Source organism: Crinia signifera, chromosome 2 (genome assembly GCF_055691185.1).
Source record: "Crinia signifera chromosome 2, ASM5569118v1, whole genome shotgun sequence".
Lineage (NCBI taxonomy): Eukaryota > Metazoa > Chordata > Amphibia > Anura > Myobatrachidae > Crinia > Crinia signifera.
Genome location: NC_139218.1, coordinates 191,522,840 through 191,534,982, shown reverse-complemented (window position 1 = coordinate 191,534,982; position 12,143 = coordinate 191,522,840). Strand labels below are relative to the sequence as shown.

Sequence of the window (12,143 nt, the reverse complement as noted above, 5' to 3'; positions counted from 1 at the left end):
ATGCGCGTGCTGCAGGGGGTACTGGGAGGGATCCAAATGGATCCCCATCAGTGGGGAAACACAATAGAATTCCATTGGCTTCTGTAGGGCAAAACCATCTTAAGATGGAGTTGCCGATTGCATGTACGTCCCAGAATCAATAGCATTTTTGGAGGTTTCGCTGAGTTTTTAACCTTGGTCTTTCCCCCTAGATCTCTCAGGGTAAGCAGTCTACTTTCTGCTGCCAAAAAGACATACAAGTAAAACCCCAACTTCTTGTCCTTTAAGATTTGACAACCCTCCAGCTCTGTACAGAGCTTCACTGAAGACTCTTTTTGCTGCTGCAGTCTGTGTAAAAGCAAATCCAAGGAAGAAAAGCAATATGGAACTGTCCTTACACTCCAGTGCACCCAAAGATAACAATGGGGCAGATGTATTAAGCCTGGTGAAGAAATAAACTGGAGATGAAGTGGAAGGATATAACGCACCAGCCAATCAGATCCCAACTGTCATATTTCAAACACAGCTGATTGGCTGGTGCGTTATCTCTTCCATGTTATCTCTAGTTTATATTTTCTCCAGGCTTAATACATCTGCCCCAATAGTCCTGGAAGGCAAGGCTATAGAGGAGGAAGATCTGTGGACAGACTTTCAAATCTAAAGCACTTGTACCACCATTATAAGAACAATCCAGTGTCCTTCCAACAGGATGATAATAATAAAAATGTCCACACAATAATTAGATGACACACTTTTGGTGATACTGTATATCATATAAAGGAGACACATTTGTATTGCAGAACACAGTGGGCACTGTCTCAACTATTGGAAACAAATTAAGCCTTAGAGAATATCGCCATGGTAATTCTTACTTTGCTGCATGTCAGTATAATTAGAATGCCAATAAAACATTCCTGGTGGTCTAGCTGTGACTGACATAAGGCCAGATGTTCTAAGCTTTAAAAGTGATAAAATGAAGAGTAAATAGACCACCAGCCAATCAGCTCCTAAATGTCATGTCACAGGCTGGTAGTAGTTTAAAAAATTACAGGTAGGAGCTGATTGGCTTGTGCATAATCACTCTCCATTTTATCAATTTTCATGCTTAGTACATCTGGCCCATAGTACGGTAGGCCCAGCAGTATCTTCTGGGTATAGAGGTCACGTCATAATGACTTCTGGCTTATCCTTCAGGGGTTCTAGGGATGCGTATTACTAACCCTCCCCTTAATACCCCACCCTAACCACTCCCTCGTCTGCAGCCTTCGCATAATCCTCTGCTCTTGCAGCCTACACCTCTGGTCCATGTGGAATGTCGACATTGTAAACATTTCATTATGAAAATGCAAAGATTTCATCCATAACTCTCATCCTTGTGTTGTTGATAAATATGAATGTCAACTTACATATTGAGTGACTTTATTTGATTCAATCAGACACAAGACAGCTTTTCAGGCTGCCATTTGTAGTGCTATCTACCAAATTAGGTACATTTTATTGCAAAGTTGGAGAGATGGCCAATATCTTACCCTTGTTATGTTTTGGACTCTGAACAGACGAGTCACAACATCTTCATCCACAGACCCAGACACAAATTGAACTTCCATTGGTCCATACCGGGAGATGCCACTGTCTGGCCAGTACTGCAGGCAGGGCTGGTGGGTATAAAGCAAAGTTCATAGGTATTGGTAATCAAAGTTTTTGTAGGCTGCATTTGGCACGTGAACATATTACCAAATAAAATAAAAGTGTTGGGGATGGGAGAATTAATGGTCAAAATAGACACTCCTGTCCAGTGCTTCTGATGAGAGAATAAATGGGACAGACTATACCATACTCAAATTTTCAATATTGAAGGTTTTTCACTTACTGTACCATAAATTTTCTACATCAATAGAAAATGTACTGTAGGTATTATTAATTATTTTATCAACCGGCAAAAGGTAGATAATACACATCAAGAAAAGCATTTCTTTCCCGCTAACCACCTAATCCTACAGGCTGTATGGTCAATGTATAGAGCAATAACAAAAGAACACTAAAATACAAATCTGAAAAAGTCCAGACAGAAAAGGCTATGTAACTTATGTGATCCCTATGGCTGTTCTGTTATTAAAGGACTCATTTGAAACTTACAGTATGCTTTTCTACACAGTGGGCCTATATTTCACTGACTTTTCTTAAAGTACTGCACTTGCCAGCAGTGGTAAAAGTTTGTTTGTACATGTACGTTTTCTAATACAATTTTTTCTTAATGAAACTGTGTGCTAGCACCAATGAAATGCGTTGGTGATGTTTAAAGGACAACAATGTGGTGACTTTGCTTTTTCCTGGTTTGTGAAAGACGAATTCAGCTGTGTGTGGACGTGAGACTGTGCCGGAAAGCTTACGGAGGCACCTGCTACGGATACACAGGGCTGATCACACAATTTTTAGATGTATGTATGTTAGTGCTATTAAAAGTGTGGATTTTATCTGACAACTGATTGTGCCCCCATTATTCTTTGTGCATCATTTGGTCTGTGGTTGGAGCATACTGGGAAGCGGCTGCAATCTTGTGATTTACTAATCAATGTTGATGGACTACTAATTATTGGACCTTTTTGCGCATTCAAGTTCTACTTAAGGATATATATATATAAATATATAGTTGCGGGTAGCAGAACGGCACTCCACAGGGTAGATTGATTATAAAAGTAGTTTTATTCCCTGTGCATGAGAAAGCAACAATGGGACAGCCATTGTTGCTTTCTCATACACATGGAATTAAACTGCTTTTTTTTTTCATCAAACACGACTGAGTGCCGGTCTTAGTCCTTCATCCTTCTACGGGGGGGGGGGAGTGTAATATATATTTTTATATATATATATATATATATCACATAGACAGGGGAAGAAAGGAAGCAGGGGGTGTTGTAGAGGGCAGTGACAGAACAACTACCCTTAGTAGGGAAGAACATAGGCCTGGGACACACATTCAGCCCTTCCCCTCCATAGGCGCCATCTTCATCACCCAAATCAATAAAAAAGTGTTCCCTTATCCACCCCTGCAGCAGAGGCACAGCCTGCACTGATCAGGTCTCAAAGGAAGGAAATGAAACGAAGTGCCGGCACACTGCCTGCTCCACATTCAGCACACTCAGTTTGGGTAGGTGACGGAGCAGAGCGGTTGCCGTCTTGGAGCCTCCCTATTAAAATCCAGTAAAGTCCATAGGTAAATCCATCACTGGTTAGGTCAGGAGCTATCTCTGGGAGGCTTAGTACATATGCCTCATATTACTAAACTACGTTGGGTAATAGTAAAGAAATCTTGATGATTGTAAGTGTTGTGACCAAGGTAACATCATAAAAGGTTTTACATGGATGTGGAAACATTAGAATCTTATTTTCATCAGCTAGGTCTAGTTGTCCTATAATGATATACTGCATGTGTCATTGTCTCACCCAGGCTGAATTGGATTGGTTCAGCTGATTTAGCATAACAATACTGCTGCAGCCATAGTCATAGACGAGCCGCCAGAAGTCCGTCATTGTGCTCTGCAGTGGGTGCACCGTGACTATGACATGAGAACTTCTCTTGTAACTCTGAAAAACATCAAAAGGCATTTCTAACATTAAGCAACTAGCAGCACATGCTCAATATTAACAGCTGTGTTGAACCTTAGACATACTGCCCATTCGAAAATGGACCACATAGTTAGTGAAATCTGTGATGTTTAATCTTGGAATCCATACAAAAAAATCAAAAAGTACAAAAAAAAAAAAAAAAAAAGGCTTATAACAGTAAGTATTACAAGACCGATAAGCTTTAGGATTATACAGATAGCAGCAGAGTAGGAACTGAGTGAAGAGACTGGTACGTACGTCAGTCAGCGCAGCATTGATGTAATTGCTGGTATCCTCTCCATGGGCAGATAGCAGTAAAGGAAGAGAGCGATCTGGAGGCAACACGTCCATGGTGCGGTTCTTGTCCCGATTGTGCGGTAACAATGCCACACTGCATTCCTCTACACCAAGCTGTGCTGTCACAGAATTCAGTGTCTGCAAAGTAAGATAAAATGCAGTGAGGAAAACTGCTGATACTGTATATTTATCCCAGCTCTCTGAGTGTTCTTTAGTTGTTTTTTTTTTTTTTTTAAATGGTGTAGGTTTGTGCTACAGAAATAGAATCGTCATTATGAATGAAAAGTAATTGCTGCTTGCATGCAGTGATACCTGGAATTCATCTCTCAGGTGCGTCGAGTTGCTTTGTGTGTCTATCTGTAGCATTTCCTTATAGGTCTGTCTGTAGTCACACACTGGGATAGCTGTATCACCACACAGGCAGGCCTCTAGGATGGCATCATGGATAAAAACATACTGTTCCTAGAAGCATGAAAATGCACATTACTAATTACTGCAATAGAAAGACTGGACAGCCGTCTCCGTGAAGCCGTTCCCAGCATAAGAAATACGTTTTCATTTATAATGCACTGCCGTCTGACCTGTGTTTGCACCATGTTGATTCGACGCGAGCAAAGTGTTTTAACACAGTTGTAAATATCCACAACTCCCTCACATTCCGCCATGTCTAGCATAACATCCAAAACAATATAGCAGCCTGTCCTGCCAGCCCCAGCACTATAAGGACAAACAAGATGTGCTCAGGTTAAGTGTACAGGGCGAACAAATGGAAACAGCATGGAAGAAAAAGATGTGCTTTATTACTGACCTGCAATGCACCACAACAGGGCCAGCATCAGGTGGCGTGGAGGATTTAACTCTGCGGATGAAAGCAAGCAGCCCAGTGGCGTGGAACGGTACTCCATGCTCTGGCCATGAGAGAAAGTGGAACTGCTTTACTTCGTGTCTGGCAGTATAACCTCGCTAGGAAAGGGATAAATAGGTATGTTACAGCATATTTAGTATATTACCATGTAGCTTATAAATTACTAAATTACTATTTTAAGAAGACTCGAAAACCCCCTGCCTGGATCTGTCTATTCTCCGAACACAAACTTATATAAATGATTGGCATTGTGGAAAGATAATAAGTCGTAAATTTACTAAGATGGGAGATTTATTGAAGATAGGATGTTGCCCATAGCAACCAGTCAGATTCTATTATCTTCTAGAAGGTGCTAAATAAATAAGGATGATCTGATTGGTTGCCGTGGGCAATACCCCATCTTCAATAGAATGCCCATCTTCCTAGATTTACCCCTTAGAATGAAACTTCAAATGCGTTTGCAGATTTAGTTACACGTGTCGCCTTTTGACGGGAGAGGTGAAACAGGGGAGCTATGGAGGACTAGCACAGCTCAAGCACAAGATCATGTTCATATAATGGTGACAGATGTATGTTTTGGTGCAGGTGCATATACTGTACACCAGCAATAAAGTGTATCTCTTGCATATAACAATATGCGATGATGATGAGCACTATGTTATCTCTTCTGATTGTGGACTGACCTTTCCAAGGTGGGCAGTATGTTTTTTGAAGTTGTAGCCCTCTATTCATATTATTAAACTAATATTTACATTTGAACAATGGCAATAAAAGAATCAAATAAAAAAAAAAATGTAAGTGGAAAATAAAATGTATTTAATTTAACTGAACTTAAATTTGTGCTTGTATTTACTTTACATGGTAAATATGAGTTTTGTACTTATTACTGACACTGCCATCTCTTGTTGTGTATGTGACACATCATTATGTTAACCCTTTAGTGAATTTGTCAAACTTGGTGTGAAACTGCCAAGCAAACATTTTTATTCATCCTAATGACCTGTAATAAAGATTACATAGGAAATATAATCTTTTTTTTTTTTACCACAACATTTTTTATTTGGATTTATATAACAAATGTGAGCGACGCTGGCATTTTTAGCTGATATATTGCATATCTCTCACAGTGATGCTGACACTCACTTTTTGCGCATCTGTCACAGAGATGTTGGCATTTTTAGCAGATATTTTGCATATCTCTTACAGAGATGTTGGCACTCAAAGGGTTAATATCATGTGTATAAATAGTACAGAGTACAGTAATACCACTTTATCATTTACTACTAATGCAGCCCACACACGCACCGATTCTAGCGTGCGTTGTGGGCTTAACTAGCACACACAGCATCGCATCGTATGCCTTGTACATACGATGTGCATGCGATGCGATGCGATGCTGTGCTAGAAAAAGCTAGTACAAAAAGTATGTGCAGCACATACTTTTTGTACTGTACGATGAGGTGCCGCGGGAGCGCGCACCCCATCGTACAGCATCGCACCGCCGGCATCGGCACGTGTGTGGGCTGCATAACAATGTCAAGCCATATTTCTACACTGTTTCTATGTTGCTCCTAAGGCAAAACTGGGGCAGGATACGGTCATTGGGTCACCAGCATGTTGATCAACAGTCGACACCATTAGGTCGACATGCAGGAAGGTCGACATGAGTGTAGGTCAACAGGGTCATTAGGTTGACAGTGAAAAGGTCGACATGGGGTTTTTTACTTCTTTTTTTTTTGAGCCGACGTGGTATTCCCATACCATCCACTACGGCATGGTGGGAGCATAAAATAGTGTGCCGAGCGTAGCGAGGCACCTTGCCCAAAACATGGCAAGCACAACGAGCCATGCAAGGGGATGCGGTGCTACGTTTCAGTGTCCATGTCGACTGTGTCAACATTCGGGCCAAAAAAATGCGAAAAACCCCATGTTGACCTTTTGACTGTCAACCTAACCTATGTCAACCGAATGACCCTGTCGACCTAACCCATGTCAACCTAGACTCATGTCGACCTAAATGCATGTCAACCAACATGCTGGTGACCTAATGATCCACACCCCCTGGGGCATATGCTCCTGCAGTATTGTGGCTTTTCCTGCTCAAATTCATGGCACATACTGTATATGTCATACATGAGGCCTCTTGTACGGGATGCAGTGTAAACCACGGCGGTCGGGATCCCGGCATTCAAAATCCCGACGCCAGAATCCCGACCGCCGAAATCTTGACACTTTCTCCCTCCGGGGGTGTCCACGACACCCCTGGAGGAGGAATAAATTAGTGTGCCGAGCGTAGCGAGGCACCGGGCCCGCTGCGTGCTTCCTGTGTACTGTAAGGTTTACATTAGTAACACTAGAGCAGTGAACACCAAATCTGGGAAACAATAGAGCATAGTTAGAAAGCCAAGAAACTAGTAATCTCATTTTACATTTAAATGAAAACATGCTTCCAATCTGTGCCTCTGATACTAACGTTCTGCTTGTCAACTTTTAGTCTTATTGTTGCTATAGCTTTATCCACAGTCTTGGTATACAGGAGCACAATCTAGCCTTCAATATACATTATACAGCCTCCCTTTCCAACATTTCCAAATACCATATATCCTTAGAGGACAGTCTCATAAAAGAACACATAAAGGATGACACTTACCCGCTCCAGAGTGAGCGTCCTCACTGTATATTCTGCCAAAGTTTCTGTACTAAGTAAGGTGATGCGAATATCCCCATATGTTTCTGTGGTATCTGGCCAATATTTGCTGCATTTTACCTGTGTGAGATGGAGAGGTTAAAAAGGGAGAATATATATATAATGTAAAGCAGAAATAATATGAAATGTGCCTAATTTATCATGGATCACTAATTAGAAAAGCAGTTGCCTGAGATCAAAAAGTTGCTGCCCACAAATAAGAATAAGAATCAAAGCTTATAGAAAATTGTGAATGCATCGCAAATACCGAGCCATTCGCAAAAACCAGAACATCAAGGAATACTTTCCATCTGAGTAAAGCTGGCTACAGATTTATTGTCAGATCTGGCTGGTTGATACAGCTCTGCCTTTGTTTTCTCCATTTTGGACCAGTGATTGGGCTGATCATTTTTTATGTAAGGAAAAAGCAGTATCATCCTTACTATATATTTCTTAGTCATATAAACTTGCAGGAGATAAATGGGAGCCACTTACATAGTTACATGGGAGTGCAGAATAATATGGATGTTCTCCCTCAGCAGGGTAACATGGATTTATAGTCTCGTCTCAGGATGGTAACAACAAAAATAATGTACGTAGAATTCAGATTATTTTTCTTCAGGCAGATGAAATTAAAGGCATGAGAAAATGCTTAGACGGCACATAGAGTCCATCCAGCCGAACAGAATCAAAGTATACTTTGTGAAGTGTGTTAATCCCATGACTGTGTGATGGATGCAATACAAGACACACAGTGATAAAGAGAGCACACTAATTACACTGTGTGCACGTCAGCACTGTTTGGGAGGGTGCTGAAGGAAAACCGCTAATGAGAAGGGAAAATTAGACCAGCAGAGACCAAACAAAATCATTACAGTTAATGGAGATTTACGAGAAAACACAATTTAAAAAATGATCTGATGTAAGGAACATTGTTCTTAATTACCCGTCAGAGCAACACAGCGACAATACTAATCATATTAGCACATAGAGAACAATGCAGTTCACAGCGATAGCTGCGAATACTTCCTAGAACTTCACACATAATCATGGAAAAGCTAATATTCATTAAAATATGTTAGAATTATTAATCTGTTGAGTCCTGTTTTTTCCCCCTATTTGATCATCCCAGACTTAATCTACCTTTATATTATCCAGTCCCATAGCTGTAGAGAACCATCATTATGCATTCGAGAAATGGGCTTAATCAATGTTTTGCAAGTCTCCCTCGGCTGGAAAAGATTAAATACGGATCTATGGGATTAACCATTTCCCTGCTTGTTGTTTTCTTATATTGAAAAATAGGATTATTGATAGGGAACAGCTATATAGAAACATAGCTGTAATTGTAAACATTTATGGATAGATGTATGAAGCAGTGATAAGGGAGAAGTTATAAAGTGCCTGGTACAGATGGAGCCCCTCTCTTTCATTGCCGGCGCTCGCCTGAACGTCCCAGCTGGCGAGTGCTGGCAAAGAGGGACTCCATCAGAATGGGACGCGCGGGTGTGTCTCACACACCTGCGCGTCCCAGTCACTCGGCAGCTGGGCGGTATGACCCTGCCTGCCAGCTTAAGGGAGATGGGCAGGGTTATGGAGGGGAGATGGGGACCAGGTAGGCGGCAGACGGTGACTGGGAGCTCTGTCGGAAGGGGCGCACCAGCGTCTCGTGTGCGCGCGCCCCCTTCCGATAGCTGGCAGAGTATGGTGGTTGGTGGGGGGGGGGGGGATAGAATTGCCAGCCCCTACAAGCATGAGGCTGGCTCCATATGTACCTTATCAATAGCCTATCAGCTCCTAACTGTCCCTTTTTAAACAATGCCTGTAACTTAACAGTCAGTAGCTGATTGGCCGGTGATAAGGTACCAAGCACTTTATCACTTCTCCTCCGTTATCACTGATTCATACATCTAACCCTTAGAGACAATGGAAATATATGAAGGCATAGTCAGTGTTATACAAAGCAGTTATATGGAGGCATAAAAGGAGTTACAGAGAAAGGTATATGGGGGGATAGAGGGCCATCACTACACACTCATAGTGGGCTGAATTCACTCCCCACGCTGATGTTTGGGGTTTGCGTATGCACGAATATGCGCATGTGCTAACCCCTGGAGCGAATGCCTTCAGCGGGTATCACACTCACCGGGGCATTTACTTCAGCAAGGGCTATAGGTACATGGTGGGTGTACCCATAGAAACTCTGGGCATACCCCTGTGAACGCAGCCATGTCAATGCCTGCTACGGGAGGATGGCTGACGTCAGTGCACGTCCCAAATTCGTTGGGAAATGTACGCTTGACAAGTCAGTCCAGGCTAACTTTTCTTTATGAACAGTGGAGACATTATTTGATGGTGAGCGACCATAAAATGATTTCTCTCTCGTTTGTCTGCATGCGAGCGGATGTGTGGGTTTACCTGCTAGGCCGCAAATATAAGCAGCCATGCGGACAAGGAGAGTTACTGAGAGCAGGTATATGGACACATAGCAGATGTTATAGAAAGAAAGTATATGGAGGCAAAGGTGGAGTTATAGGGGAACAGCTATATGGAGACATGAGTTATAGGGAACACCTACAGTATATTGAGATACAGGAGGAGTTATACAGAGCAGGTCAACAGAGATATAACAGTTATATGGAGATATAGCAGGAGGAGTTACAGAGAACACGTATGTAGATACATATACAGGGTATGCTGTATGCTTCTATGTGAATTGTGTAAATTAATTTACCGCTATCCACTTGTTATTCAGGAAGTGCCGCTGCAGCATGACCACAGCTAGTAAAGACACATTTCTGAAGCTCTCCAGAGTCCTGTGGTGATTTACATTACATGGTGTCAGAAGTCTGTCTGTGATGGCACAAGGTCTCCGACACATAGATCCGCTAGTTTTGGATGACGCCATGGCAGCCGCATGGCTCACATATAAGAAGAAAAGGCTGGTATACTGCTGTGCCACACTCTCAGACAAGTAAAAACAGGTACAGGCAGACAACCTGAAAAGGGCTGACACATGAATATTTGGAGGGGAGGATCCAGACACACTAATAATAAACCGTTTGGCGAGATATATTTACCAGTGAACCATTTTATATTGTGCAGATTTACTTTTAACACTGCTGTGCAGAGCCACTCTGAGAGTATCCAGTCAGATGCTAGGAGATGAAACTAATGGCAAAAAAATGGTATAAAGGTGTAATAGCAATTAAAGCTCAGCAGGGGCAGGATTTGTGTGGAACTTACACTGATGCAACTCAAACACATTTATTACATGAAAAGGAATTAACAATTAATACTGCTATGCATATATTGTATGCATGCTGCATGAGATATCCAATAAAATTGCAATGAAGTGTAAAATAAAGTTTCATGTACAGGATGCAACCTCTGGCAACTTGTGCAACAACAAATACGATGTGTGAATTGTCGTGGTCGCCATTCTCATGAACAATACAAAATGTCCTGCTTTCAATTAACACTGCAACATTTGTAGCAAACAAAATCTTACACTACTTTACCACTTGATTGGTATGCCCGGAGCCCAGCCGCAGCGGGCTGTCCCGGAAAATTTCCGGGCATACCACTTTTTGCATTAGGTGCTCCACTGGTGCACTACCTTTAGGGGTCCCCCCGTCACCCCCCCCCCCCCTCTTGTCGCCAGCACCCCCTCCGCTCCGCTCTAGCGATCGTACGCCGCCAGAGCTCCCGTGGCTCGGGGGGACTCGGGAGAGTTTAGGCACCCGAGTCCTCCCGAGCTGCCGCAAAACATCCCTGAGCCTGCCGTCTGTGTCATGACTGACAGGCAGCAGGGGGAAGTGGCGGCAGGGGAGCTAGCTCTGGCGTAATAACGCCGGAGCAGAGGTGAGGGGGGGAGCGGCGGCTTCTCACTATCTGTGGTGGGTTTTGCTGGGGCAGGACAAACCTGCTCCAGTAGGTTTGTCCTGCCCCAGCAAAACCCACCACTCAAGGGGTTAAACCTCGGGAATCTGACCCGGCAAATGTTCAGGGTCAGACACTGGGCTTATCCGGGGCTCAGGGTGGTGTAAATGGTCATTATCCAGTTTATTTGGCGGGTAGAAGGGCGCGAAGAGCTGATTGGTGCTTCTTCGGCTCTGGCAGATTATGTCATCTGCCGGAGACCCGCACAGGGCACATGGAGCAGCGCAGCAGCAGAAACAGCGTTACCACGCTGTTTGCAGTCTGTACCCTACACTACAGCAACAGTCTGTGCTGGAGGCACTCTCTCCAGTGTGTTTACAGCCTCATCTGCAGCAACACACGCTGGCTGTCAAGCAGTGTGTCCCACAGCATCACCCTCAGCCTGACCCCAAACCTGACCTGCACCATCATGTGCATGTCCACTACATCCAACTGGTCTGACAAGGAGGTACGTGAGCTCCTGCAAATTAGGGAAGATGAGGAGATTCGGCGTCAGATGACTGTCACCGGTCGGGACGCGGTGGTGTATCACAATATTGTGGACTTGCTGGAATCTAGAGGTATCCATCGCACGCAACAGCAGGTTGTAAATAAATTGAAATCTCTGCGGAAGCAGTTCAACAAAGTGACCGACCAGAAGCACAAGAAAAGGGGTGCAGCTAGGCCCGATTGGGAGCACTATGACCTGTGCTACAGTGCATTTGGGAGCATGGCACTCTGCAATCCAGTAGCCCTGTCCTCCTCCATAGCACCACATTGCAGCCAGAT

General features: G+C 43.3%; 1 protein-coding gene across 7 annotated transcripts in view; it reads right to left on the bottom strand.

Annotated features, from left to right (window-relative positions):
* Nucleotides 1–12,143, bottom strand: part of PTPRU (protein tyrosine phosphatase receptor type U) — a 132,211-nt gene that overhangs the window by 13,655 nt on the left and 106,413 nt on the right. For all 7 annotated transcript variants that reach the window (XM_083173464.1, XM_083173466.1, XM_083173469.1 and 4 more), the window contains 7 exons: nucleotides 7,398–7,514; nucleotides 4,691–4,845; nucleotides 4,464–4,599; nucleotides 4,195–4,344; nucleotides 3,844–4,020; nucleotides 3,424–3,564; nucleotides 1,509–1,634 (listed from right to left, as the gene is read on the bottom strand). In XM_083173464.1, coding sequence (XP_083029590.1) covers nucleotides 1,509–1,634; nucleotides 3,424–3,564; nucleotides 3,844–4,020; nucleotides 4,195–4,344; nucleotides 4,464–4,599; nucleotides 4,691–4,845; nucleotides 7,398–7,514 — 1,002 coding nt within the window. The remainder of the gene's footprint in view (nucleotides 1–1,508; nucleotides 1,635–3,423; nucleotides 3,565–3,843; nucleotides 4,021–4,194; nucleotides 4,345–4,463; nucleotides 4,600–4,690; nucleotides 4,846–7,397; nucleotides 7,515–12,143) is intronic.